This window comes from Canis lupus, chromosome 5 (assembly GCF_048164855.1).
Source record: "Canis lupus baileyi chromosome 5, mCanLup2.hap1, whole genome shotgun sequence".
In the NCBI taxonomy this organism is placed as follows: domain Eukaryota; kingdom Metazoa; phylum Chordata; class Mammalia; order Carnivora; family Canidae; genus Canis; species Canis lupus.
In genome coordinates this window covers 84,999,818-85,027,763 of record NC_132842.1, presented here as the reverse complement: position 1 = coordinate 85,027,763, position 27,946 = coordinate 84,999,818, and the positions used below count along the sequence as shown (strand labels likewise).

General features: G+C 52.8%; 1 protein-coding gene across 14 annotated transcripts; it reads left to right on the top strand.

The window, feature by feature from the left end:
- Positions 1–38: 38 nt before the first annotated feature.
- On the top strand, positions 39–27,936 carry MFN2 (mitofusin 2). Of its 14 annotated transcripts, none has more exons than XM_072828352.1 (20): positions 39–287; positions 2,652–2,789; positions 3,184–3,268; positions 7,073–7,251; positions 10,776–10,911; positions 13,724–13,886; positions 14,581–14,705; positions 15,570–15,678; positions 15,799–15,906; positions 17,171–17,324; positions 17,546–17,613; positions 17,760–17,881; positions 19,669–19,795; positions 20,177–20,281; positions 20,527–20,629; positions 21,044–21,264; positions 21,964–22,119; positions 23,474–23,670; positions 24,510–24,644; positions 26,011–27,936. In XM_072828352.1, exons 4-20 carry the CDS (start codon positions 7,077–7,079, stop codon positions 26,078–26,080), a joined length of 2,274 nt encoding a protein of 757 aa, XP_072684453.1. In that variant the 5' UTR covers positions 39–287; positions 2,652–2,789; positions 3,184–3,268; positions 7,073–7,076; the 3' UTR covers positions 26,081–27,936. The 14 variants fall into 14 exon arrangements, with proteins under 14 accessions (XP_072684453.1, XP_072684445.1, XP_072684448.1 ...); XM_072828347.1 differs by having other exon boundaries at positions 148–287; positions 2,648–2,789; XM_072828342.1 differs by having other exon boundaries at positions 152–287; positions 2,644–2,789.
- Positions 27,937–27,946: the final 10 nt, after the last annotated feature.

The window sequence follows — 27,946 nt, the reverse complement described above, 5'->3', positions numbered from 1 at the left end:
CGGCGGTGAGCCCACCGGCTGCAGGCGCCCCTCCCGGCGCGGGAGCTGCAGACCCCCTGACCCGCGAGGCGTGGCGAGGTCCGGCGGGCTGAGCTCGGAGCCCGCCCCGCTCCCGCTCCCGCTCCCGCCCCCGCCCCCGCGCACGACTGACCGGGGGCAGCGCGGCGAGGCTGCGGCGCTGGTGACGCGCGCGTCCTCCCTCCTCCGCCTCCCCCCGCCTCTCTCCGGGCGGCGCCGTCTGATGACGTCGGGGGCATGATGGCCGCCGCGAGGCCGGGAAGGTGAAGGTGAGAGGGCGAGCGCGCCGCGCGGGTGGGGACGCGCCAGGCCCGGCCCGGCGAGTCGTGAGCGGCGCGGCGGGGACGCTGGAAGGCCGGGGGGTCGGGAGCCGGGCAGGCGGGCGGCCTCGCCGCGGGGGGGGTCCCCGGAGGGCCCTGGGCGCCCCGCCCTCGCATCCTTGGCCGCGTCGCCGTCTCGCCTCCAGCCTCCTGAGCGGCGTTCGCCAGCGTCGTTCCCTCAGCTCGCGGGGCCCGCGCTCGCCCCGGGCGGGGGCGGCCTCGCCTCACGCCTCCGCTGAAGGTAAAGCCCCTGCAGGGCAGGTGCCGTGGGCGCGTCCCTAACCGGGCTCCGGGGCGACCTCGGACCGACCCTGTGTCGCCCTCCGCCTGCCACTTCTCTCGCCTCCTCCCCGAAGAGCCTCCGCTGATCGCCCTCCCGACCCGCGAGGGCGGAGGGGGGCGGCTCCACCGAGTCCGAAACCTGCTTTGCAAAGGGAGGCTGGTCTCGGTTCCGCGCTCGGCCGCCGAATTAGCGGGCTCTTGCGTTTCTTTCTTTCTTTCTTTCTTTTTTAAGGGTTCTAAGCTTCTGTTTGCCCCAAGGAATTGAAAATTAAGGAATTGAAAATGAAGTGCTATTTCGTAGCCTCTAGCACACATAGTCTTTCATATGTATTTTTTTTAATTTAAAGATTTTATTGTTTTTATTTATTTATATTTACTTATTCATCTAGATTTTATTTAGATTTTTATTTATTTTATTTTATTCATTTTTATTTATATTTATTTTATTTTTATTTATTTATATTTTATTTATTTATATTTTATTTATTTATATTATTTATTTATATTTTATTTATTTATATTTTATTTATATTTTATTTATTTATATTTTATTTATTTATATTTTATTTATTTATATTTTATTTATTCATATTTTATTTATTCATATTTTATTTATTCACATTTATTTTATTTATTATTTTTATTTGTTTTATTTATTCATTATTTTTATTTATTTATATTCGTTTTATTATTTTTATTTATTTTTATATATTTAGATTTTTATTTTATCTCTATTTTTTCATTTTTATTTATATTTTATTTATTTTTACTTATTTAGATTTTTGTTTTATTTGTATTTATTTTATTTAGATTTTTATTTGTTTTATTTGTATTTATTTTATTTATGTTTATTATTTATTATTTATATTTATTTATATTTTATTTATTTATTTATTTTTTTATTTATTTATGATAGAGAGAGAGGCAGAGACATAGGCAGAGGGAGAAGCAGGCTCCATGCACCAGGAGCCCGACGTGGGATTCAATCCAGGGTCTCCAGGATCGCGCCCTGGGCCAAAGGCAGGTGCTAAACTGCTGCGCCACCCAGGGAATCATTATTTTATTTATTTATATTTTTATTTATTTATTTTACTTATATTTATTTTATTTATTCATTTTTATTTGTTTATATTTATTTTGTTATTTATATTTATTTCTTTAGATTTTTGTTTATATTTATTTTATATTTTTATTCATTATTTTTATTTATTTATATTTTATTTTTTATTTAGTTATTTATATCTTATTTTATTTTTTTATTTTTTTTTTATTTTTTATTTTTTTAAAGAATATTTATTTATTCATAGAGACACAGAGAGAGAGAGAGGCAGAGACACAGGCAGAGGGAGAAGCAGGCTCCATGCAGAGAGCCTGACGTGGGACTCGATCCAGGGTCTCCAGGATCACGCCCTAGGCTGTAGGCGGCGCTAAACCGCTGCGCCACCAGGGCTGCCCTATATCTTATTTTATATGTGTCTATCTCTCTATTTATTTACTTAAAACACAGAGAGGCAGAGACACAGGCAGAGGGAGAAGCAGGCTCCATGCAGGGAGCCCGACATGGGACTGGATCCCAGGACCCCAGGGTCATGACTTGAGCCAAAGGCGGGGCTAAACCGCTGAGCCACCTGGGCTGCCCCACACATAGTCTTTCAATAAGTTCTACTTTTCTTCCTCCCCACCCCCCGCCCCCACGGCCTCAGTTTCACAATCCTTAAGCCCAGTCTTTGTCCCCCTGCACTACCTCCTCTCCTCTCCTCTCCTCTCCTCTCTCGACCTGCCTTTACCCAGACCTCCTGCTTCCCATCAGCACACGGCTGACCACATGTGTGTGCATACGCAGGATTGTCCCCACCTGTGTGTTGTGTTTTTCTCCAGGGCACTTCCTTCGCATCCTATCCTAGTGCAGCCAATGACTAAGCTTCCCTCGGGGATGAGTTTGTTTGGCTTCCAACGTGATTAAACATGTTTTGTGCGCTTTTTCAAACGTGCTCCTTGTTGACATGCTCCTTTTCCTTTCCAGTAAGTCAGAATTGGTGGAGTCAACACAATCAGTAGTCAACCTCAACCTGAGAGACCGGACAGAGGAGAACTCAGATTCTTATCGTCATTTTTGACTCCAGCATGCCCATGATGCCCAACCTGTGAAGGTCTCTCACTATCCAAAAAGTAAGTGGTGGCTGTGACATCTGGCACCCTGGATCTGGGTTGAATGGAAAGGGGTGTGCTCTGCTGGCCACCCAGTGGCACATATCTTGGATGGGGTCATCTTTGCACAGAGCTGGAGTTTTCCAATCTGTGTTGAAAAAAAAAAACTGTATGTCCTTTCTACTTCCTGGAGGATTTCACTGGTAGTGGAGAGAGCCTGTTTAAAGATTGACAGTTCAAAACGTGGCTGGAATCTTTGGGCTCCTTGAAGTTAGTCTCTATCTCCCTTGTTCTCTACTATGCTGGCTCCTCCCTCCCCCTCTCTGCCCAGCAGAGACTGGCTCCTTATCACAGCTCTGCTGGGAGTCTGCTCTGCTCCCTTTACCCTGTATACTCTTTTGTTTCAATTTCTCAGCTTCTCCTCTGCTCCAGTTGTGCCAGCAGACGATCCGTGGACCTATTTTATTTTCCCTGCTAGGAGTTGCTGTGCATAAATCTGGGTAAGGAGGTGGTATGGATTCAGGGACTATGCTTGGGATCCAAACACACCATGCAGTGAATTTTGTTACTGCTATTCCCACGTGCAAGACGCCTAATACTCCTCAACTAATAGCCTAGGTCGAGGTCAAGCTTTTTTTCAGTTGAGAAATGGGTTTGGTTCTGGTCTTAGGTTAACATCTGTTAATACCATGCCCCTAACACTTTCTTGGGGCAGGAGAGGAAAAGTACCAGGATGAATGAGGCTTTCCCCAAAGTATGTTCCTCAGGATTTAAAAAACTGTTACATAGAAGAAAAGTTCCTTTGGATACATTTGTGAAATGTTGCATTAAATACAGTTAAGCTAGTGTCTTTATAACAGGACTTCCTTTCCAAAGTCTTTGCTTTGGTCATGTGCTCTGATGGAGGCCGACCATGGTATATAGTGTTTCATAAGTTTTTTCTACTATGGAAAAACTAGCAAGTCTATAAATTTTTATCTGGAGCATTGGGTGTACTACATTTTTGTGGACCATACTATGGGAAATGTTTCTGTAAACTATCAGAAACCATGACTTGAAGAGTATTTTGTGGCTACCACAACAGCTTGAAGCATGCCACATAATGTATAGCTGATAGTAGAGCTACTCTGACACAGCTGGCCCCAGGGGACTGGCCACCACATGCCTGTGGTGAGCCCTGCCCTAAAGTAAGGCCCATCAGGGCTTCCCAGAGGAGGAACAGGAACCCAGCTGCTTCCTACCACTCTGTAAGGGTAGGAAGCCAGCAGGCAAAGCCCCAAGATAGTGGGGGCCCTGTCTTGGCTTGTGTGTGCGTATTCTGCAGCTTTGGTCCATCTGCATGTGTGTATGTCCAGCTTGCTCTTTGAAGGATCAGATTTGGAATATGAAAAGTTCAACTCTCTTGATTCCCTGAGCTCCAGACACTAAGAAACAGATGATTCACCAAAAGCTGCTCTTTGAGAAAAAAGTAGATTTGTGTATTCCAGGGATGGAAGGGTAAGAAGGCACTCCCAGTAAGGGGCATTCACTAACTCACCCATGTCTCTCTCAGTTGTGGAGGAAGAAAGTGGAAATGGAAGTAGGTTACAACTCTGTCAGACTTTCTGGTAACTCATTGGGTAGATGAGGAGACAGTGTGATTAAAAAACCCAAAAGTCTGGTAAGGTTGCATGTCCTTCTTGGAGATGTCAGGGAAGGCTTCACAGAGAGCGTGACACTAGAGTTGGGTCTAGAAGGACAATAGGAATGCCAAATGGGTGAAAAAAGAGGATTCCAGGCCAGAAGCAGCAACACAAACACAGAACCTCAGCTTGGGAGTTAACCAAGCCAGAGAAATCAGACTGTTTGGATGGGTTGGAGGTGGATCCATGAGGGAGGGCCGGGGCACGTTGCTGCAGGCCGGGGAGTGGTGAGAGCAGGTTAGCTTCTGGACTGGTGTGACTCCGAGCAGATCCTGTAACCTTGACCCACGACGCTTTGACCAATGTGCGTGCCTTCTAATCTTACACTTACTAAACACTAACGTTTTTAGTTCCATATCCTTTGGGCTTGGCAGCAATGACCCAGAACTTGAAAACACATGCTTCTAGATCCCTGATCTCAGGGAACTTTCTGCCTGCCAGCAGGTCGCTTCTCGGGCTGGGCTCTGCAGATCCTCAGCCCTGAGCAGACCTGTTTACTGGATTCCCTATGGCAGTGGTGGGGGAGCCCTGGGTGTGTTGGTGGTGATGTCTCTGCCCTTCCCCAAAGGCGAAGTATTTGAGGGGAGAGTCATGTGATCTTGCTAGTGGAGTTTTTCTTGTTGCTTTATAACATGTGAAACTACCTGTAACTAGGTACTGTGTCTCCTCAGTCTGCGTGGTGTCACACTTGTCATGCACATGAAGTATTCCAGGCTCTGAGGTTAAATAACCTGCCCAAGTTTATGCGGCCCAGAAAGAGGACAATTTGATCCTAGCTCTGTCTGATTCCACAGTCTCCTCTACAGCTGTATCACACCCTATCCTGTACCCCTTTTCTTTTCCTTTTGATGCTTTCCTCTTTTTGCACTCATCCCCTGTTTCTTTGAGAGTCTCACCTGCGGGGCCACGTGAAGCCTGATTTCAGTGCACTCTTCAGCTTTGGAGGAGCCAGTGGTGTTTCTTCCCAATTCTTCTTCTTTCACGTGACCTCAGAAGTCCGTGACACATGACCTCCTCCCTAAGAAAATCAGTTGTAAGTTTTACTGAGGAGGAAGGTAGAAATGGACATACAGTTACTTGTCTCTCCTGTCTCCCTAGAAAGCATTAAGGAAGTAATTTGTAGGTTTAGGTGAAATGTGGTTATTTCCCTGTGGGTCTGTCCACTCTGTGGGATGATTTTTTTTAAGATTTTATTTATTCATGAGAGGCAGAGAGAGAGAGAGAGGCAGAGACACAGGCAGAGGGAGAAGCAGGGTCCATGCAGGGAGCCCGACGTGGGACTTGATCCTGGGTCTCCAGGATCACACCCTGGGCCGAAGGTGGTGCTAAACCGCTGTGCCACTGGGGCTGCCCTCTGGGATGATTAAATCCTGAGAGCCAGTTTTCAGTTGTTTTGCACTTTCTCTAGATGTTCTTTCTGCTTCTCAGGGGCTTGTTCAGTGACCTTTGGCACCCTTGGGAGATTTCTTGTGTGTGTTCACTCGTGAGCCTCCTCATCCCAGGTGCAGTGAGTGCTGAGTGCTGGCTCTGACAGCTAACGTGCTGTGACGGGGGCGGCTGGGGAGGGAGTGGACCACAAGAATTTACTGGGTGTGGAACCATAGGACCAGGCACACGCAGCTGTGCACACTGCCCCCATCCTTGGAGGAGCCTTTGCCCTTTGACATCCAGGATCTGAGGGTTCTGCAGGAGCAGGCACTTGCAGGAGCAGAGATTACCAGCCACCTTCTCTGGTCTGTTTGCCTCTCTGGAGTTTGACCAAAGATCTCTAGAACTTTGGAATTAAGCTTCACAGCCCCTAACATATCACTGCTATTTGAAAAATATGAGCCCTAAAGATGTGTGTGTGATTGAGAGCAAGAGAGCTACCTCCCCAGAAACAGACTGCTGAGAAGCAGGTGTTCTTAGTGGTTGTCCTAGAATGGTGGTGGGGTTATGGATTTTTCCTTTGGTTTCTACATTTTCTAGAGGGCACACGTTTATAATGAAAGAGACTAATAACCTGTTTTTAAGTAAACAGCAGAAGTAGACCTCTGTCACTTGAGCATCACCCGTCCTTGTCCACTCCCGACCACCATTAAAAATGAAAACAAAAGACTGTTAGGAATTAGGGCCATCGTGGCCTGGACAGCACACTGGCCAGGGGAGTGTGTTGGGGGTCATGGACCTTGAGTGTCACTTTGCTCTCACTGTTTTCGGTATTGAGTGCTTTCTCTCAGGTGCGTGATGTGTAGGAAAGAAGTGAGATTTTAGTCACGCTTTTCTGCCTAAGGCTGAGAGGTGGGCTCTCCGTGTGTCCCTTCCTGATTTCTGCCTGGCCCTCTGAGGGGGTGCGGGCAGGGCCTGCCCCTGGTCAGTAGGTGAGGATCAGCCAGCCCAAGGCCTCAATGCAGGGCCCTGGCTCCAGCCGAGTGCCTGTACCCTGTGACAGGGAAACTGCCCACAGGTCCTCAGCGGTCGCATCCTACTCTCATCTTGCTGACCCAGGTCTAGTCCTGGAGGGCCCGTGCTCTTGGTGGTCCCCAGAGCTGGCCCCAGACCTCCCACTGCACCTTGCCGCGGCCCTAGCAGAACGTCCACGCTGGGCGTCCCTGGCTTCCCTCACACTGTCTTCTTTTGCAGCGCGATGTCCCTGCTTTTCCCCCGGTGCAACTCCATCGTCACAGTCAAGAAGGACAAGAGACACATGGCTGAGGTGAATGCTTCCCCACTCAAGCACTTCGTCACTGCCAAGAAGAAGATAAATGGCATTTTTGAGCAACTTGGGGCCTACATCCAGGAGAGCGCCACCTTCCTTGAAGGTGAGACAGGCAGCCTGCTTGGCCAGGCGCACTCATCTCTCAATTTCCAGATTTAGGTGGGAGGATTTGGGGGTGGGGAGGTAGAGCCTGGCTGTTGGGGAGCTCCTGCCCAGATAGGTTGTCACCTTCAGGATTGTTCTGCTCTTGGAATTGGGTAGGATTGGGCTCCAGGGAGATGGGGCCAGAAAAACAAGGGACCCGTCATTCAGGAATTCTGTGCCATTGAATCGTGAGGGGTAGGTGACTCTTACCCCACGTAGAGGACAAACAGGCAGGGGTTTTGAGACTTGCTCAGTACCAGCAGGTGACACAGCAGAGCTTTACTGGGTGTCTCTGACTCTTGAACCCAGGTGTTTTCTCTGGCCTGGTTCTGGCCACCATGCATACCAGGCCCTGTGTGGGCATTGGTTGTCCCTGACCAGGGTGTTCTTTCTCTGGTATTTATAGTCAGTGGGATCATGCATCGGAAACTTGCGTCACTGGCACCTTTTCCACTAGTTACTAATTTGAGTGCAGCCTCTAGTTCCTGCTCTATCAGCAGAGGAGGGCGGGGTCCCGGCGCCCCAGTCAGTCGATTGCCAACACCAGCCCCTGGCTTTCTCAAGCTCCCTGTCTAGAAGGCACACATTGGCTCCTGTGTCTGCGATTGTCAGCAAAGACCTGGTAGCTGAGTCTCATTTGCCCTTGGTTTCCCTGTTTGTGAAGGAGGCGCTCAGGCGAGACCGGGGCTTTCTAAGTTCTAGTCTACACAACTCTCCAGGTTGGGTGGAAATGCCCTGGGGACACACTTCACCCTCCACTTTCTCCTAGAGAGTCTTGGCTTCTGGTTGGTTGGTTCACATGACGGGCCGCTTCTTAAGGCTCCCTTACAGCAGAAAGGGGGTACTTCCAGGCCAATGGTCTGAGTGTAGCCCCCCAAATTCACATGTTGGAATTCTAAGACCTAATGGGATGGGGTTAGGAGGTGGGGCCTCTGGGAGGTGATTAGGTCATGGTTGGGGGCGCTCATGAGTGAGGTTAGTGCCCTTGTAAATGAGACCCCGCAGAGTGCTCTAGCTGCCTTCCGTCACATGAAGGTACAGCGGGAAGTCTGTGACCTGGGAGAGAGCCCTCACCCCAGTAGGCTAGCGCCCTGATCTGAGACTTCCAGCCACCAGAACTGGAAACAGTACATTTCTGTTGTGTATGAACCACCCAGTCTGTGGCATTTCATTACAGCGGCCTGAGCAAACAAAGACTGAGAATGGACACTCTATGTCCTGCCTAGCGTTGTGCTTGATGCAAGAGAAGTCGTTCCCTACGTGTTTCCTAATTCAAAAATCTGATTTTTAAAGTTACAAGATTGGTAGTTGAAATTATTCCAGTTCATTAGCCATTTATTTGGAGCAGCTCAGGTGTGCCTGGCACTGCATGGAGAGATGGGGGAGATCAGGCCACTCCTCCCAGAGCCCAAGCTGACCGCTGGTGCTGCTCTGAGCCACTTCCTGAGGTGGTGCTGTGGATGAGCACGTGCTTAATGAGGGTGTTTCTGTGCTGGCATCAGGAGTGGGTGTTTGATTGAATATGAGGCCTCTCTTGTTGGTGGGGTGGAGGGAAAGAGCTGGAGTGCTCCTGAGATGTGTTTAGGACTGCCCTGGCCAGGGGAGGGCCTAGTGACTGCCTTGGTACTGGACTCTAAAGACTAGTCAGTGTACTGGCTGTTTCTTTTAGGTGTGACCACATGCTTAAGAACCCAGCTTCCTTTCGGGTACATTCCAGAGGCCTCGCCCCTGTGCCCTTAGGTGGGAGGAATGGTGATGGTCTGAGGCTGAGGTGACCAGTGGACCTGGGAGGCCTTGTTGCTTTGGTCACTTCCTTTCATGGCATCATGTGGAGGAGACTCACTGGGTGGTCCCTGAGTGCCCCTTGTCAGCCCAGTGGTTCACAGCTAACCTAATCTGCCTGGGCTGCCGTGACAGAAATATCACATAGGAGGTAGCTTATCAACAACAGAAATTTACTTGTCACAGTGCTGGAGGCCAGGAAGTCCAAAGTTAGGACACCAGCAGATTCGGCGTCCAGCGAGGGCTACCTTCCCGGACTGCTGTCTTTCCTCTGTACCGTCCTTGGTAACCACATGGCAGGAGTTAGCAAGCTGTCTGGGTCTCTGATACCAACACTAGTGTCAGTCATGAGGGCTGCACCATCATGACCCATTCCACGGCAGGGGCATAAACACTCAGGCCGTTGAGCAGTGAGTGTGTTCCAAAGGGCCAGACACCCGTGTATGTGGGCCAGCCTTCCTGGTGTGAGTACTAGATGGGATGGGGCAGGATCTTGCTCAGTTGTTCCCATCATCTGTTGTCCATCTGCCTATCAAGGCCACTGGGAAAAAGCAGTGAAGTGATCCCAGTACCTGTTAGTTTAGCCAGTATTGTGCATCTGCTAAGTGCTGGGACCACACGGGAGAGGATGCAGGTGAGCTTGACAGTTACATCATGGTGAGGTAAGCAGAAGGTGGAAGAAGTACAGCGTGCTTTGGGAGCACAAACAAGGAACCTGACTCAGGCTGGGGAGAGCCAGGGAGGGCTTACAGGGGCTGTGCAGTCCATGCTAGGCTCGAGGCTAAGTGAGAATAAGCCAGAGCACCTCAAGGTAGTGGATCTGTGCAGGGAGGGGTTGGGGTGCACTGAGCAAAGCCCGGAGTAATGGGGAGGCAACATGGCGAGGGTGGGGACATGGTGAGGTGCCATGTGAGATGGGGCTGGTGAGAGGCCTGGCTGGAGCTGTAAACAGGGTGGTTCAGGAAGGGTCTTGCGAAGGTGCATGGGCTCCCAGTCCTGGTTCTGCCATTTAAAAAAGTGTGTGACCGAGAAATGACAAGGAGTGAGTGAGACCGTGTTTGGAAGGTAATGAGAACAGTGCCTGGTAGGTAGTGAAACTGTGTTCGTTAAGTGAAATACATACAAGTGATTGGCAGTTAACATTCAAGTGTTTACTTTCTGTATTTTGTTCATTTAATCTTTGCAACAGTGGTAGGAGGAAGACACTCCTGTTGCCTTTAAGAGTCAGGAGACTAGGGATCCCTGGGTGGCGCAGCGGTTTGGCGCCTGCCTTTGGCCCGGGGCACGATCCTGGAGACCCGGGATCGAATCCCACGTCGGGCTCCCGGTGCATGGAGCCTGCTTCTCCCTCTGCCTGTGTCTCTGCCTCTCTCTCTCTCTCTGTGACTATCATAAATAAATAAAAATTAAAAAAAAAAAAAAAAAAAAAAAAAAAAAAAAGAGTCAGGAGACTAAAACGCCAAAAGGTTCATTTGCCTGAGGTCGCAAAGCTGGGAGGAGGGGAGAAGCAGTATTTCCCTTGCACTGGCACCCAGGCAGTCTTGCTTCCAGGCCTTGTTCGGAACTGCTAGGCTGCAGCCCCACAGTAGGGATCCAGCCTTTGGCAGGCAATGGCAGGGAGTGCTGGTCTCTGAGGCCTGCAGGCTTGTGATTGTGGAACTGCCTTGACTGCGGTAACTCATTTTCAATCTCAACCCCCAGACACCTACAGGAATGCGGAACTGGACCCGGTTACGACAGAAGAACAGGTTCTGGACGTCAAAGGCTACCTGTCCAAAGTGAGGGGCATCAGTGAGGTATTGGCCAGGCGGCACATGAAAGTGGCTTTTTTTGGCCGGTGAGTCTGTGAAGCCCTCACAACTTCTTCCTGGCTGGACAGAGAGGGGGCACTTTGGGATATTAACCTCTTACCAGGCATGTGGTTTGTAAATATTTTCTTCTGTTCCTAGGGTTGCCTTTTTACTCTGTTGCCTGTGTTCTTTGATGCACAGAAGTGTTTCATTTTTATGTAGTTCCATTTATTCTCTTTTGCCTGTACTTATGGTGTCATATCCAAGAATTTGCTTAATTCAGTGTCCTGAGGCTTTTCCTGTTTTTTTTTTTTTTTTAAGATTTTATTTATTTATTCATGAGAGACACAGAGGGGTAGAGACACAGGCAGAGGGAGAAACAGGCTCCATGCAGGGAGCCCGACGTGGGACTCGATCCTGGGTCTCCAGGATCACACCCTGGGCTGAAGGCGGCGCTAAACTGCTGAGCCACCCTTGGCTGCCCTTTTCCTCTGTTTTTTTTTCCAAGAGTTTTATAGTTGTAGTCAACCGTTACACTTTGAGGTCTAGTAGATACTAGACCTGCACTAGTAGGTATCTAGTATCTAGTAGAAAGTATCTAGTAGATATTTTCCTGCACCCCTGAGCCGTTCTGCAGTTCTCAGCAGACCCTGGGTATCCTGTAGTTGGAACTAGGCTCTGACACGGTCTTCCTGGAGGGAGCATCAAATCTTATAGGTTAAGGGCCCAGTCCCACAAGACTGGCCTCCTTTCTGATGCTGTTGGGAATCCTGTGCTTCTCTCCCATTGGCGGTACAATGGACCTCCCTGTGACTCCTCAAGTTTGGTTAATTTGCTAGAGCCACTCACAGAGCTGAGGACGCACTGACTTACATTTACTGGTTTGGTGTAAAGGACACAGAAGAACAACTTGATGAAGAGGTACACAGGGTGAGGTCCAGAAGTACTATGCTCCAGGCATGTGGATGCCTTCATCAACCTTGAAGCTCATCAAACTTTGTTCAAGATTTTTTATGGAGTTGAATCCACAGCCCACATTCCCTGAAGTTGGTGTGTGGGGCTGAAAGTTCCAATGCTCTCATTTGGTCTTTCTGGTGACCAACCCATTTTGAGAGTAGGGAGCCACCCTCGATCTGCTCATCAGCATAGGCGCAGGTGTGCTCAAAAGGGGCTCCCACGAAAGGCAAAAGACACTCCTGTCACTTAGGAAATTCTAAAGATTTTCAGAGTTCAGTGCCAGGAATGGGTGATAAAAAACAAATACATTTATTATTTTATCATAGTGCCTTCAAAAAAGTTAAAATCTAACACAGGGAGAAGGCACCGGGACAGGTTGGATGCTATATACACACAGGCGTTATCCGAGGAGTAGGCACTCTGCCTAATGACTCTTCAGGGAGAGAGGGCAGGGATGGGGCAGAGAGAGAGAGAGAATATTAAGCAGGCTCCATGACCCTGAGATCATGACCTGAGCCAAAACCAAGAGTCCAATGCTTAACCGACTGAGTCTCCCAGGTGCCCCTAGCCAAGAGGGTTTTAAATTTTTTTTTTTAATTTTTATTTATTTATGATAGTCACAGAGAGAGAGAGAGAGAGGCAGAGACACAGTCAGAGGGAGAAGTAGGCTCCATGCACCGGGAGCCCGATGTGGGATTCGATCCCGGGTCTCCAGGATCGCGCCCTGGGCCAAAGGCAGGCGCCAAACCGCTGCGCCACCCAGGGATCCCCGCCAAGAGGGTTTTAAAGGGACAGGGGTCATTCATCAGTGAGAAGGTGTAGGGGCCTATAACATTTTCTGATTCTGTGTTAATATAGTGGTGCCTGTTTACAGCTTTCAGTGCTCAAGGGTAATGCAGGAGGTCTAATGCCTGTTCTGTGATGTGTCAGGGCTTTCTATTCTCCTACAAAGGGAATGTATGATTTATAGATAGGCAAGGAGGGTTGGTAAATCAGTCACATGCACTTAGGAACCTCTATTAAAGGTCCCCATGCTAGGGATGCCTGCGTGGCTCAGTGGTTAGGCATCTGCCTTGGGCTCAGGGTGTGATCCCAGGGTCCTGGGATCGAGTCCCACATTGGGCTCCCCACGGGGAGCCTGCTTCTCCCTCTGCCTGTGTCTCTGCTTCTCTCTCTCCATGTCTCTCATGAATAAATAAATAAAATCTTGAAAGTAAAATAAAAATTTTTTAAAAAGTCACCATGCTCGTTATGAAGATCAACGTGGCCCTGACCTCAGGTGTGGTCCTCCACTCCTCGGGGCTGTCATTTCTACAACCTCGTCTCAGAGATGTGGCCCTCACTTCACCGGAAGGTAGAAGAGGGGTGTGACTGGCGAGAATGCTCCAGTCATCTCCCCAGTCGTGACAGTTACCCTGGGGACTGAAGTGTGGGGCTTCACGTGTGAGAAGGAACATGATGAGAGAAAAGCAAGAAAATAGGAAAATAGGCCTTTGGTGGAAAGCCAGGGACGTTGGGGTAATTCAGCTCAGGTCATTCAGACTGAGGAAGACCGCCCCGGGGATGAGCCCGTGGTTTCCAGTAGAAGCCGAGGGGGTTCCCCTTTAGAGGTGCACAGGTCGTGTCCACGGTGATGCCAGGGGCTTACAGCAGCCGGCGGACTCCAGGAGTGGTTTGGTGTCTGCGTGCTGGGGCTGCTCAGCGGGAGCCGCTAGCAGGGAGGCTGCCGTGATGAACCAGCACAGCGCAGGCACCGGCCAGAGGCATTTGTCCACCCGCCGCTCTGCCTGGCTGGGTACGGGTGCCCCCGCAGAGAACGAGACTTTGGGCTTCGAGGCCGGCAGTCTCGCTGTGGGAGCCTGCAGTGCCGGAGCTTCCCTGATGGCCCATATCCCCTTCCAGGACGAGCAACGGGAAGAGCACTGTGATCAATGCCATGCTCTGGGACAAAGTTCTGCCCTCCGGGATCGGCCACACCACCAATTGCTTCCTGCGGGTCGAAGGCACAGATGGTCATGAGGCCTTCCTCCTCACAGAGGGCTCGGAGGAGAAGCGGAGTGTCAAGGTGAGGGTGCTGTGGGGGTCCCCACCAGCTGGAGTGCGCAGCTTTGGGCATGCTGGCGGCCTTGGAGCTTAGACCAACCAGGACGTCCCTTGTGACCCGGCCATCGGCAGCCCCTGGGAGACAGCGGTGCCCCCCATGGAGGGAGGTGGGAAGCCCTGTTGGAGCTGAGCTGTCGAGGAGGTGCCAGGGATTCAGGGAGGCTTGAAGACCCTGAGCACCAGGAGTCAGGAGGCCCCAGTGCCTTGTGTGATGCCAAGCAGGGGGGCTGGCCCCTTCCTCTGCCGTGAAGAGCACCTGTGCCCCGTTTCCGGAGCGGTTGCTAGACAGCGGTTCTCACTCTGGCTCTGTGATTCTGAATCAACAGCTAGCGGCCTGTCCGTGTTTATTTTCTGAGAGCCATTTGCTTTCCTGTTTGGGGCCAGATGTTGCTTTCAGTTCATAAAGAGCTCATCAGTGCCAAATAACTGCAGCTTTAGGACAACATCCAAGAAAGAAGTTTGAGAGAGGAGTGAAGAATAGTGGTTTCTGACTTTCAGCTCCCAGCTCTTGGCTTTTCCGTGTGAAATGGAAGAAGGGGTGGCAGGTCAGGCTGCAGTTGGGCCGCCGTACCGTGCGTGCCAAGCTGCATGGGCAGCCTCCTGCTTGGCGACTTCCTCAGCCCTGAGCTCTCTTCCTTTCCCTCCTCCCCCATTAGACTGTGAACCAGCTGGCCCATGCCCTTCACCAGGACGAGCAGCTGCACGCTGGCAGCCTGGTGAGTGTGATGTGGCCCAACTCCAAGTGCCCGCTTCTGAAGGATGACCTTGTGCTCATGGACAGGTAAGAGGGAAAGAGCCTCCCTGGGGTCCAAAACGGGCAGTCCCCAGGTCTCTGTTTCTGTGTCATCCGGGCCAGGGTCCCCAGGGCCTGTCATTGCTTAGACTGCCTTTCAGACTGGCGCAGCCAGGTCCTCCTGTCCCCTGGATCTCCTGGGGGCTGGTTACTGTATCCATTGCCATCACTGCGCTGGAGATGTCCCAGTGATGGTCTGTCAAGGGGTAGGGGGGTGGGGGGCGGGGGGCGCCCAAAAGTTAAGCAGGGTCTCAGCCTCAACCCAATGTTGGTGCGCATGTTAGAGGTGGGAGCTGGTGGTGGTGGGGTCCGTGTGGTATTCTGCGTCTCTTGAAGGAACACTTTGGGGACGGGTTAAAACTCCTCTGGGAAGTACAGCACTATAGTTCTTATGGGACTCACGTGTAAAATTTTATCTTAATTGTGTATCTCCAGGGTAAAGTTACAAATGGTTATTTTTTTTTTTCTTAAAGATTTTAATTCTTTATTCATGAGAGAAGCAGAGACATAGGCAGAGGGAGAAGCAGGTCCCCCTCAGGGAGCCCGATGTGGGACTCGGTCCCAGGACCCCAGGGTCACGACCTGAGCCAAAGGCAGATGCTCAGCCACTGAGCCACCCAGGCATCTCCACAAATCATTGTATTTAAAAGTGGTATAGAGATGGAACAAAACATTTTCAAACCATCCAGAAGGGTATGAAATGAAAAGTAAATATCTTTCCAGTAAAAGTCAGGCCGGGTTGCCCTGAGATCTGTGGCTTTGTACTCCTTTGCCTGGCTGCCCTTGGGCCTGTGCAGAGCAAGAATAGGGCCCCGTGTGTGTGCCTGATGACAGTGTGCCCACCACCCCTAGCCCTGGTATCGATGTCACCACGGAGCTGGACAGCTGGATTGACAAGTTTTGCCTGGACGCCGATGTGTTCGTGCTGGTGGCCAACTCAGAGTCCACCCTGATGCAGACGGTAACCGCTCCTCCTCCTCTTCCTGTGCCCCAGAACCCAGCTGAGCAGGAAGGGGGGCGTGAGGCTCACAGGGCCTTGGCCGCCAAAACCCCTCCTACACTGAGATCTTTCCCCCATCAGGAGAAGCAATTCTTCCACAAGGTGAGTGAGCGCCTGTCCCGCCCAAACATCTTCATCCTCAACAACCGCTGGGATGCATCTGCTTCGGAGCCTGAATACATGGAAGAGGTTGGTGGCTCTTTATTCGCCAGTCTGGGGAGTGCCGCCCGTGTGTCTGCCCAGGGCCTCTTCCAGCCTATGACTGAGTTCACCACCAGGGATTTCCCCTGCATTCCCTGGGGTCCCTGTGGTGTCCTCTGAGGGCTCTGAGAACGCTCCCGCCACTTCCCCCGTTCCCCTCCCCGGCTTCCTCTACTCTTCAGACGGCTGCCTTCCGGGTCTGAAAAGCGTCCGCAGCACTTAAGCAGCTCCCTTGTCTGAGGCCTGTGCTCACTTCGGTTCATAAAGAATGAATCGCAGTAGAACAGGCTCAGCCTTCGGTAGACAGCCAGGAAAGAAGCTAGGAGGAGGAGCGGAGAATACTTGATCCTCCCTGACCGTTCATAAATCTTTACTTGTTCTGTGTGGAAGGAAAGGGAAGAGATGGGAGTGATAGATTGGTGACGGGGGATGAAGTGCACAGCCGCCAGCTGACGCCAAGCAGTGACTGGGACGCTCCTCGCCTGAGAGGTGGATGTGACACAGTTGTTGAAAGGAAGAAATGGGCTAACGTTGAGGAAAGCAGCTGGCAGGAGAACCCTGGGATTTCAGAGCTAGAAAGGATATTCCAGTGGTGGCGCCCACTCATTTCATATTCGAGGCCCTGGGAGGACTCGGCTTGGCAGGATGGAGCCCAAGGTTAGGTTCCTTTCCTGGAACCTGGCTCGCGGGTTTCTTTCCTCCTGGGGCAGCACAGTGAGACCGTGTGCTGGTTCTCACAAGGGGCAGTTTGGGGCATATTTAAGCCTGCCTTTTTCCTTTTAATTTAAATTTTTTTTTTTTTTTTTTTTTTTTTTAATTTTAGAGCACAAGTGGTGGGGAGGGGCAGAGGGTGAGGAGAATCCCAAGCAGGCTCCATACTGAATGTAGAGCCCAATGTGGGGCTTGATCCCAGGACCCTGAGATCATGACCTGAGCCCAGCTCCAGAGTCGGATGCTTAACCGACAGAGCCGCCCAGGCGCCCCCCGCATGTTTAAGCATTTCTGCTTCTATTTGCATGAAATAGTTGTGGCAGCCTATACCCCACGGAGCCCCTGTCATGTGGCTTTTGGGGAGCGTGGTGGCTAGAGAACTGACGGTGGGAGATGAGGTCGTGTGTGTGTACATTTGGAATAGTGGGCGTGACTCTATTATATTACATGTTCTTTAGAAGAAAGGCACAGGGGGCTGTGGGCTCCGTCAGGAGGGGCCACCGGCACCCCACCTGGTCTCAGCCATCCGCTTGGGCCTCAGGTGCGGCGGCAGCACATGGAACGTTGTACCAGCTTCCTGGTGGACGAGCTGGGTGTGGTGGACCGAGGCCAGGCCGGAGACCGCATCTTCTTTGTGTCTGCCAAGGAGGTGCTCAACGCCAGGATCCAGAAGGCCCAGGGCATGCCCGAAGGAGGTGACACTCGAACGGACTTCCTTTCCCCTGGTGTTTAGGCTAAGTCTGCTTCTAGAAGCTGGTTCTGAGAGTGAGGCAGTAGGAAGAGCCTTGAGCAAGAAGCTCTTTGCTTCTCGGCCACTGTTTTAAGCCCTGTGTCCTGTCTGCTTAGCTTTGGGGGATTTCATCCCTTGCCCCTGCTGAGCAGTTACCTCCGGACTCACGTGGTGCAATTCTCCTAGGGGGCGCTCTTGCAGAAGGCTTCCAAGTGAGGATGTTTGAGTTTCAGAATTTTGAAAGGAGATTTGAGGTGAGCCCTTTGATTCCGGTATCTGGTTATTCTGTGCCTCCCCGGTGCCCACCAGCCGTGTCCCTGTTGGTGAACGCCAGAGCTTGGGCCGTGGCTGGTGGACCCTGGTGGCCTCTGCCTCCCTCAGCACCTCTTGTCTGTCCCAGGAGTGCATCTCCCAGTCGGCAGTGAAGACCAAATTCGAGCAGCACACAGTCCGGGCCAAGCAGATTGCGGAAGCGGTGCGTCTCATCATGGATTCCCTGCACATAGCAGCACAGGAGCAGCGGTAAGAACCGAAGGTGGTGTACCCACGGGGGGCAGTGCTGGGAAGTGATCGCCTCATCCCCGCCTGCGGACGGGCCGGCAGAGCCGAGTGCCTGGGTTGCCACCAGGCCTAGTTGGATCCATGAGGAGGAGTCTGGTGAGGACAGCCTTCAGGTGTCTGGCTGTCCCTCGTGGTTCCCTGAAACGCTGCCCCACAGGCACATGTGGAGGCCTCAGCGTGGCACCACACTGAGCACCACGGCATTTCTCAGAGCTTAAAGCAGGACAAATTTGTAATTTTTAAAAAAGATTTTATTTATTTTATTTTAAGTAATTTCTATACCTATTGTGGGGCTCAAACTCAGAACCCGGAGAGTAAGAGTTGCGTGCTCCACCAACTGAGCCAGCCAGGTGTCTCCTCCAGGATCTTTCTTTTTTTTTTTCTTTTTTCTTTTCTTTTTTTTTAATTGATATATTTATTTATATTAGAGAGACAAAGAGGTAGAGGGAGGAGCAGAGGAAGAGAGAGAACCTTAAGCAAACTCCCCACTGAGCGTGGAGCCTAATGCACAGTTCGATCTCATGACCCAGAGATCATGACCTGAGCTGAAATCAATAGATGCTCAACCAAGTGAACCCAGGTGCCCCACCCAGGGCACTCATTTTATAAAAATAACCTTTTTTGTAGAAATTAAAATCTAGGAAAATAGAGAATAACATGAAAACATCTTGCTTCCTTCAACGTTTGCTTTATATTGTTTTAAATTAAGAAAAAAACCATTAAATACCTTTCAATTCTTTAGCCCCTACCCCACCGTCATCCTGCCCATTCCTCAGAGGCAAGCACAACCGTGGATTTGGTGTGTAGCCTTCATCCATTTAAAAAGTGCTTTTACATAAACTCTGAAGAATCTGTAACGCTGCTTGTATGTGCTTTAAACACGCAGACGTCCTGTTGTCCTGGACGTGCCGGTGCACCTTGCGTTTCTCTCTGCTCAGCATTGGTTTTGCCTCCTTCCCTGCTGATTACACAGAGTTGGAGTTTATCACTGTGAACTGGCATAGAGTATTCCCTTGGGACTATACCTCATTTTAAGTTTTTTTCAAATTTAATCTCCAGACCCACCCTGGGGCTTGAACTCACAACCCAGAGATCAAGCATTGGATGCTCCACTGACTGGGCCAGCCAGGCACCCCTCCCGTGGATTGCTTTTTAGTTTCTGTTATTTTCCTATTGCAAACCCTGCTGCTGCTGTGGGCACCAGTTTACGTGTCCGCTTGTGCACGTTTGTAAGAGTCTGTCTGGGATTAACTCCCGGAGGTGGAACTGTTCATCTCAGGGTGTGCGCATTTTCAGTTTTACGTTTTCCTTTGTTGTTCTCTGCGTGTGTTCCCAGTCCCGCCAGCAGCGTGTACTGGGACTCTGCTTTCCCCGAGCCTCGCCAGCACTTCAGACTCGGTGACTTTGTCAGGCTTGTGCCTGTGTAGAGTAGTACCTCTTTTTTAATTTCATTTCCCCGATGACTAGTGGGGCTGAGCTTTCTGTTTTCCTATGTTAACAAGCAGAACTTGTTGTAAGCCCCCTGAAAGCACCCGCCCCACCCTGCCCCCACGTCTCCCGAGTTGGAGGGAGTTGGGAGGACCTCCGAGTAAGTGGCTGGCACCTGGGAAGGGCGAGAGCGCATCTCTGGGCATGAGTGTGAAACTGCTGAGGCCACAGCAGGGGCACACGCAGGCTTCCCGGTGTCCCCTCGCTCCTCCACGTGACTGGGAGGGGACCCGCTCTTGAAACCACGCGCTTCCTCTCAGAGTTTACTGCCTGGAAATGCGGGAAGAGCGGCAAGAGCGGCTGAGGTTCATTGACAAGCAGCTGGAACTCCTGGCTCAGGACTACAAGCTGCGGATTAAGCAGATCACGGAGGAGGTGGAGAGGCAGGTAAAGATTGCTGCTCCGGGGAGAGCTGGGCTCCAAGTAGCGTCCAGGGTGCTGGGAAGGCGAAAGAGCACACGCGTCCTCATCCTGGGGCCTCTCAGCCTTCCAGAAGGAAGTTGTGGCCCTGACTCGGGCGCATAGTGTCCCCCACCGCCACGGGCTCCCTGGTCCGTTGTGTGACCCAGGGCAAGTCCTCGTCCTCTGGGCCTCCCGTCTGTAACATCCCTTTTCCCTGCGAAGCTGCCCTGCCGTCAGTGAGCCGAGGAGCCTGCCGGCTCTCAGGGAAACTTGTGCGGTGGGTGAGAATCGCTCAGGCTCTCCTGGTGCCGCAGGACGGATCCACGTCGCCCTCCAGCCTGAACGGTGCGCTTTGCTGTCCCGCAGGTGTCCACTGCGATGGCGGAAGAGATCAGGCGCCTGTCCGTGCTGGTGGACGACTACCAGATGGACTTCCACCCCTCCCCAGTGGTCCTCAAGGTCTACAAGAACGTGAGTCGTCGGGCAGCTGGTGTTCTGGGCTTGCCTCTGTCCCTTTTGTCCACTGGGTGGAATCACCGCGCAGGACAGTGATTCAGGGCCCCTCAGCCAGGGCGGCAGGACCCGGGCTTCCCTCAGCACTCTGAGGTCATCTGCGGGGGGCGGGCTGACAGCCTTGGGTTTCCTTGTCCCTTGGCTCCTCAGAAGGGACTCCCGAGGTGGGGTTGCTTCTCTTAACCTCTCCCTTCCGGATTCAGGAACTGCACCGCCATATAGAGGAGGGACTGGGCCGGAATATGTCCGACCGCTGCTCCACAGCCATCAGCAGCTCCCTGCAAGCCATGCAGCAGGACATGATAGGTCAGTGCCTGGGGGCTGGCGGCCGGGGCCTTTGGGATGCCCCGAGGCCCGCTTTGGGGTCCAGTCCTCAGAAATGATTCCCTTTCCTTGTCTGTCACCTTTGACAACGAGTTAGTTCAATACGCTCGGGTTCTTGGGATGTGTTGTGCTTTCAGTCCCCACAGGGAGCCGTCCGGGGTTACCTTATGGGACTGTCACAGGCTGAGGTGTGGCCAGGCTTTCAGTTCACACGGGGCCTAAGTGTCAGCAGGTGTGGAGGGCCCTGGGGAGGGCCACTTGCAGCCCCGCAAGCCCACTCTTCGCACACCGTCAGCACCCTGGGCGGTGGCTGGCACGGCCTCTGTTCCGAGGCCGGGCACCGGTGTGGCCCAGGGCCGAGCTGACGTGGCTTCTCCTCATCTCCCTTCCTGACAGATGGTTTGAAACCCCTCCTTCCTGCATCCGTGCGCAGTCAGATAGACATGCTGGTCCCTCGGCAGTGCTTCTCCCTCAGCTACGACCTGAACTGTGACAAGCTGTGTGCTGACTTTCAGGAGGACATCGAGTTCCATTTTTCTCTCGGGTGGACCATGCTGGTGAATAGGTTCCTGGGTCCCAAGAACAGCCGCCGGGCCTTGATGGGCTACAATGACCAGGCAAGCAGTGGCCCTCACCCTGGGCATTGCTGGAGGCCCGTCTGCACCCTGCCTCCAGAAACCGGGACTGGTTTTTTGTTTTTGTTTTAGATTTTATTTATATGATAGCACAAGTGGGGGGTGTGGGGAGGGAGAAGCAGGCTCCTCACTGAGCAGGGAGCCCAAAGGGGGCTCGATCCCAGGACCCCAGGGTCATGACCTGTGCTGAAGGCAGACACTTAGCTGACTGAGGCACCCCGACGTGCCCACAGGGATCGCTCTGAAAGGGGTTTCCTGCCATAACAGCCATGGCACCTGTGCTACCAAATTTTGCCACAAATCAGTTGAGTTTTACCCTAAGCACTGATATTTATGAAATTTAAAACATTAGCTAAACTTATTAAGTATGTAAGTATTAGATGTGGAAGTTTTAGGTTTATCTACATACCATGTTTCTCAATTTAGATCTTAAACCACTCGTGTCCACAGCACTGAATTACTGTGCGTTCTGCTCCTGGTGCACGTCCTACACTTTGGGGGCTGGCCAGTGCTCCCTTGGGGCTGGCACCTCTGTCATGAAGCCTAAATTCTTCCTTGCTGCACACAGGGCTTATTTTTATTGCCTTTTGGGAATTGAAGAGCCGCGCTGTGTCCCTGTTCCCGGACACCTGGCCCTAAGACTCACCGAGTGTTCTTAGCCCTCCTGTCATGTCTCTTCAGGTGCAGCGCCCCATCCCTCTGACGCCAGCCAACCCCAGCATGCCCCCGCTGCCGCAGGGCTCCCTCACCCAAGAAGAGCTCATGGTTTCCATGGTCACCGGCCTGGCATCCCTGACGTCTAGGACCTCCATGGGCATTCTCGTTGTCGGAGGCGTGGTCAGTGACAGGCCCACCTGAGAAGGCTGTGGGCAGGCGGGCAGGCGGGCAGGCAGGCGGGGGCTCCTGCTTTGGCTCAGTGCGTCACAGTGGGCGCGGAGCATTTTCACGTCCACCAGTGACTTTTCACTGTGGTCTCACAGATAGCTGTATAGAGCCGTAGACTAAGCTTTAGTGTGTATCTGTTGACTTCTTTTGGTCTCAGTCCACTAATGTGACGATTAGACAGCACCAGTCCCAGAGGGGGACAACCTCGTTGGCTTGCATAGAGTTAGGATTGGAACTGTGATCTCAAGCCGTGTTTGTCCCCAGCAGGGCCTGCACCACACAACAGGCGGGGAAGAGACTTGAGAAATGGACAGACCGGGGTACTAGAGAGATGGGTGTGCCCAGGACTTCTCTTTGGAGGGGACGCCAAGAGCAGAACTTAAAAGGGTTTAGGACAAAGAGCCCAGGCTGGGCCTTGAACCCTTGCCTGTCTCCTGGTTTTCTTGCCCTTCCCTTTCCACTCCAAGGCATGAGATCGCAGGCTGCCTTCTTGATAACTGGGGTGCTCCCCAGTCCTGACCCCAAGACACACAAAGGCCAGAGTAGGTAATAACACGTTGCGTTTTCCTGACAACATGGCCTTGCTCTTTCTGCCATGGTCTTTAGAGCTACACATTGGTGGAAGGTGTGGCGGTAAGAAAACTGCCAGGAATTGTACTCCGTTTGGAAGGCTGCAGTGGGACAGATCTGGGGCCCCTTGCCCTCCTCTCTGTAGCTGGTGCATGCTGTGCTGCTTTGTTCATGGGCAGTGACCTAGCAGAGGGTTGGTAGCTGAGATGTGGGTCCCTGTTGGTCATGTGACCCTTTTAAATACCCTGTTTTACCCAAACAACCGTGAGAGTTGGGTGAAGAGCATTGTGCGTCTTTTGGGAAGATTGGTTGTTAAAAACTTGCCCAGGTGTCAACCAGGATTAGACAGGCAGCACTGAAGCCGTGATTTTTGGCTTCACATCCACTGCTCTTTGACTGTAACCGCACTGCCTTGAACCAAAGCATCATAGGCCAGGCCAACAGAAGCCACCCACTGAGCAACGAAATGCAGAATGCTTGTCAGTGTCGTCGGGACGGAATGTCACTTTACAGCATGCCTGCATTCGTCTTTAAGAATTCTGAGTGGGTCCATGCTTCTGGTCCTAACACCACTTCCCTACCCCCCACCTTTGCACAAGTCATGTCATGTGGCCAGCACTGAGTTACCCTTGTTTCTGAACTAGGGCTCTTGGGAAGGTCCTGGCTGCGGCAGGCTGAGGGGATGGGCAGGAGGACGGCAGAGAGTCTGTGTCAGCTCATCCCTGTGCCTCTGCAGGTGTGGAAGGCGGTGGGCTGGCGGCTCATTGCCCTCTCCTTTGGGCTCTATGGCCTCCTGTATGTCTACGAGCGTCTCACCTGGACCACCAAGGCCAAGGAGAGGGCCTTCAAGCGCCAGTTTGTTGAGTATGCCAGCGAGAAGCTACAGCTCATCATCAGCTACACTGGCTCCAACTGCAGTCACCAAGTCCAGCAGTGAGTGGCCCCCCCAGTGCCCAGGCACTAGTGCCGGCTTCTGCGGTTCAGGATTTCCCTCTAGCTTTCCTGTGTACCTGGCCTGGAAACCTTCAGGTCCCGAATATCATCTGCCCCTGGCCTTGAGCTGTGCAGTGTCGGCTCTGGGACCAGGGACGGGGAGAGGGGTCTGTCCGGGGTCACCTTATGTCCTGGGTTGGGACCAGGTAGGAAGGAAGGAGGCTACGGGAAGAGCAGGGACGTTACTTGTGGCATTTATTAAAGGTGATCTTGAAGGGCTTGGTTTATAGGTATTGCTGCGAGCTGCTGAGCCACGGCCCTGCCTTCCTGGCACAGCTCTGGGCAGCTGGGGCTGGATTGCCTGGCCTGGCTGCTACAGGGGAGTGCTGGCTTGCCTGCCTTACATCGCTGTGTGGTCAGCCCTTTTTAGGCACCTTGCCCCCAATTTTCCATTTTCTCTGTGAACCCTTGGAAATAGATGCTGTTTGCATTGGCGTCTCCTTTTTCCAAACAGAGAAATTGCACCTGGAAGAGTAGTCTCTTTCCCCCTCCACTGGGTGATGCACAGCAGAGCTGGGATCTGAATCCTGGACTGTTGTGCCCAAGCCAGGGTGCTCCTGGCTGTCCTGACGGTGCTGATGCTGTGCGTGTGGTGGTTGTGACCTGCACAGTCTTGGCAGGGGTAGGGAAGTTTCTGCGGAACTGGGATGGTGTGGGGCCGAGCTGCCAGCGGCTGACACGTGGGCTGGCTGCTGCCCTGTGCTCGCTCGGGTTTAGCCAGTGCCGTGTTCTGCAAAATAGCCTCGTGGACCAGTTGATCCCGACTCCCTCTCCCTCAGGGAACTGTCTGGGACCTTTGCTCATCTGTGCCAGCAAGTCGACGTCACCCGGGAGAACCTGGAGCAGGAAATTGCTGCCATGAACAAGAAAATTGAGGTTCTCGATTCACTCCAGAGCAAAGCAAAACTGCTCAGGTGAGGCCGTCCTGGGAGGTCGGGGGCCTCTGGTGTGCCGCTGGGCACGGTGGGTGCTCCGCTGCTTGTCTGTCTTGGGTGTGGATGTGAACCTCATTATGTCAGGTGGCACACTGCTGGGTGCCGGATACGGCGCCAGCGCTGGAGGTGCAGCAGGATGTCGAGTCGCTGCCCTCCAGATGCTTGCAGCAGGGCCGTGTGGCAGCTGTGGAGGAGCCAGGTGGTGTGGTACCATCGGGTTCCAGGTCACAGGCACCTTCTCCTTAGTGGCATGTGTCTGGCACTTGAGGGGTGCTGTGCCACTCAACCTCAAGGGCTCGTGTGACCCCTTTCCTTTTTCTAAAAGGGAAAACTGGGGCCTCCAGAAGTTAAGTAACTTGTTTGGGGTCCCATAGGAGATGGTCAGGCCAGGAATAGGTGTGTGTGGCTCCAGCACTCTGTGACACTCTGCACATTGATTGTCTTTCATTGTCTCCTGTGTACTCGGAACCCTGGGCTCCCAATTCCGTGGGAGCCCAGGGCCAGGGGCATGCTAGCATTTTTACCCACAGGAGAGCTGCGTAAGGTCCCTGGTGATGGGCAGGGCATGTGTTGGCACCCACATCCCCCGGCGGGCGGGGGGGGGTCCCTGCTGATAGTCAGTGCTTTCCTGGAGAGGATCAATCTCAGGAGCAGGAGGCCTGGGTTCTGGCCCAGGTGCTCATGTTCGGGCAGACTGCAGAGCTTTCTTAGGTCCCCTTGTTTTCATCTATAAAATGGAGCAAGATTTCATGATAGCCACAGAGCTGAACTTAAAAGTGGTGTGCAAAGGTCCTCGGCCTGCTCAGCCCCAGATAACATCAGTACACGGGGACCCTGTGCTTCCTGCCCCCGCCCCTGACGTCAGTGCCAACCCCTTGGCACATAGTGGACTTTCCCTCCCTCGCTGTGTGGATGTGCCCTCCCCGCCCACCAGCTGGGTCAGTCCTTTCCTAGGGACACGCGGAACGACTCACAGGGTGTGTGTGTGTGGTGGGGGCTGCCTCTGCTGCTGTCACCAACAGGGATGGGGTGAAGCCGTAAGGGCTGCAGATCCAGCAACGCAACCCCTCTCCAAGAGGCAGGAAAATCTAGTTCCAGACAGTTCAGGGACTTGACTGTGGTCAGGTGACCCGAGCGTGAGGCTTGAGGGTCCGAAGAGCTCGACTTTTGGCTCCAGTGCTACAGTGTGGCTGTAGGAAGTTATGTAACGTCTCTGGCCTCTTCCTCATCTGTGCAGTGGGAGCGATTGAGGCTCCACGTCACGGGAGCTTAGAATAGCCCTTGGCCTGTGACACTGTCACCTGTGATCGGCTCTGAGTGCCATAAAACACCCGTTTCTCTGCAGGAACAAAGCTGGTTGGCTGGACAGCGAGCTCAACATGTTCACGCACCAGTACCTGCAGCCCAGCAGATAGTGGGCAGCCGAGAGCCGGAGCCGCGTGGAGAGGGTGGCGCCGCCAGCGCTGTGGGCTCCCAGCAGCCCTTGCGCGGTTCCCGCCCGTTGCCGCTGCCCCGAGAACGAGAGCACCCCCCGTCTCATACCGTTTTGAGCCCTTAATTGCTAGGTTTTCCCCCTTCGCCTGCTGTTGCAGGAAGACCTGGCTTGTGCCCCTAGAGGAGACTTGTAACGATGACTGTGGACAGCATGGTACAGGGAGTCGAGTGTCTGCTTTGTCAGGTGCGCTGGTGGAGACTCCCGCGAGTGCTTGACGGGGTCTGGGAACTGCCCGCACCGCAGAATGCCTGTTTGCTGTCACGCAGGCCCCCTCCTCCGGCCGACACTACCGCCAACCCCAGCACCCCTGCCTGCCGCACACCCCAGCACACGCAGAGCAAGGCCGCCTTGCGGGGGTTGAGTTCTTCCCAGGTTGCATAGGAATAAGTTCCAGAAAGGCTGAGTCCATCGCAGGAGGGCTGTTGCCTGTGTGTCAGCCTGGCCCTTTCGCTTGCACGCTTCGCTCTGTCGGCAGAACATTGCAGACACGTCCTGGGGGTGGGGCCATGGGGGTTGTAGGCCGAGGCAGCCTGAGGCAGCCTCGTGCGGTGGGGCCGGTGACGCAGAGGTGCAGAGGTGACTGGCTGCAGGGTGGGGCCGCGTGGAGAGAGCTGCCGCTGGTAGCGCGCACGGGGCTCGGCTTCCCTCTCTCACCGCATCCCTTGTTCCGGTCTCGCTCCTTAGCCCGTGTCGTCTGGTTTTGTTGTTGGTCAGAGATGGTTTGGTTCAAGGACGTTCAAGGATGTAGCAGAAGGAAGGATGGTAGAGGGAGGGGGGGGTGGGGCTCGCCCAGGACGGGGGGGGGGGGGGTTGTGGGGGGGTGGGGGGTGGAATGTGGAGTCCATGGGGAACAGGGAGGCCTCGCCCCTGCCGCCCTTGGCCACCAGTCCTCTGGGCTGAGCCTCCTGTGCCTCTGCGGCTGCAGCTGGTGGGGGACAGCGTGGGAGAGCCAGCCGCCATCCCCCAGCCCTCCCCGCCTCCCCGCCCCCCAGAGCTCTCACTGACCCCCATCTGGCCTCGTGTTGACTTTGAGAAATGTTTCCTGTTGAGTTTGGGATTGTTACTGGTTGGAGTGGGGGCAGGTTCCTGTCTCCACGGTGTTAACTGGGGCAAGCAGCCTTTGCAGTTCAGGTCAGAGAACTTCCTAGAAACCAGCAGGTCCTCTCTCCCAGAAAGAGGTGGGGCTCGTCCTCTTGAATCCCCCCGCCCGCCAGCTTCCGGGAAATGGGTTGGTGGCCTCTGCTCTCCGCCGGTGGCCACGCAGGTGGCATCCTCTCCAGGTGCCCGCTTGTCTCAGCCCTTGAACGCACCTGCTGTGTGGGACACGTGCTGGACTCTGCCGAGACCGCCGCACGGCAGGGGGACGCTGGGAGCTTTTTGTCAGGCCCAGGTGGTGGTCACTTCAGTGTCAGGAAAAATCAGGGTCACACAATCCAGTGAATTTTGTGCTTTTTCGGGGGGAAAAGAAATTACTTAAAAACTAAACATGAATTTTTTTGAATGTAGCCCCTGGGCAATAAACAGAATTTTGAGTTTCTTACACAGTAAGTAGAATGAAATGTTCCCCACTGAGGACAAGACTCCGGCAGAAGTGTGGCAAAAAGCACTTTAATTTAATGCTGCTAACTTTGTGTTTATGTTCCTTTGCTGGAGTGTGAGACCTGCTCGACACAGTGAGTTTCTTGTCTGATGTACTTAAGGTGACAAACTTGCCTGAGTTACTCCTGTATCATTGCTGATAATATTGGAACTAAAATAAAACCTAGTTGGAAACACGTTGCGGGCC

Excerpts from the sequence above, each read along its gene's own strand:
- MFN2 (XM_072828352.1), top strand. The coding sequence starts at position 7,077 with ATGTCCCTGCTTTTCCCCCGGTGCAACTCCATCGTCACAGTCAAGAAG. Across the intron at positions 14,706-15,569 it reads GACCTTGTGCTCATGGACAG|CCCTGGTATCGATGTCACCA; the intron begins GTAAGAGGGAAA and ends CACCACCCCTAG. Across the intron at positions 24,645-26,010 it reads AGCAAAGCAAAACTGCTCAG|GAACAAAGCTGGTTGGCTGG; the intron begins GTGAGGCCGTCC and ends GTTTCTCTGCAG.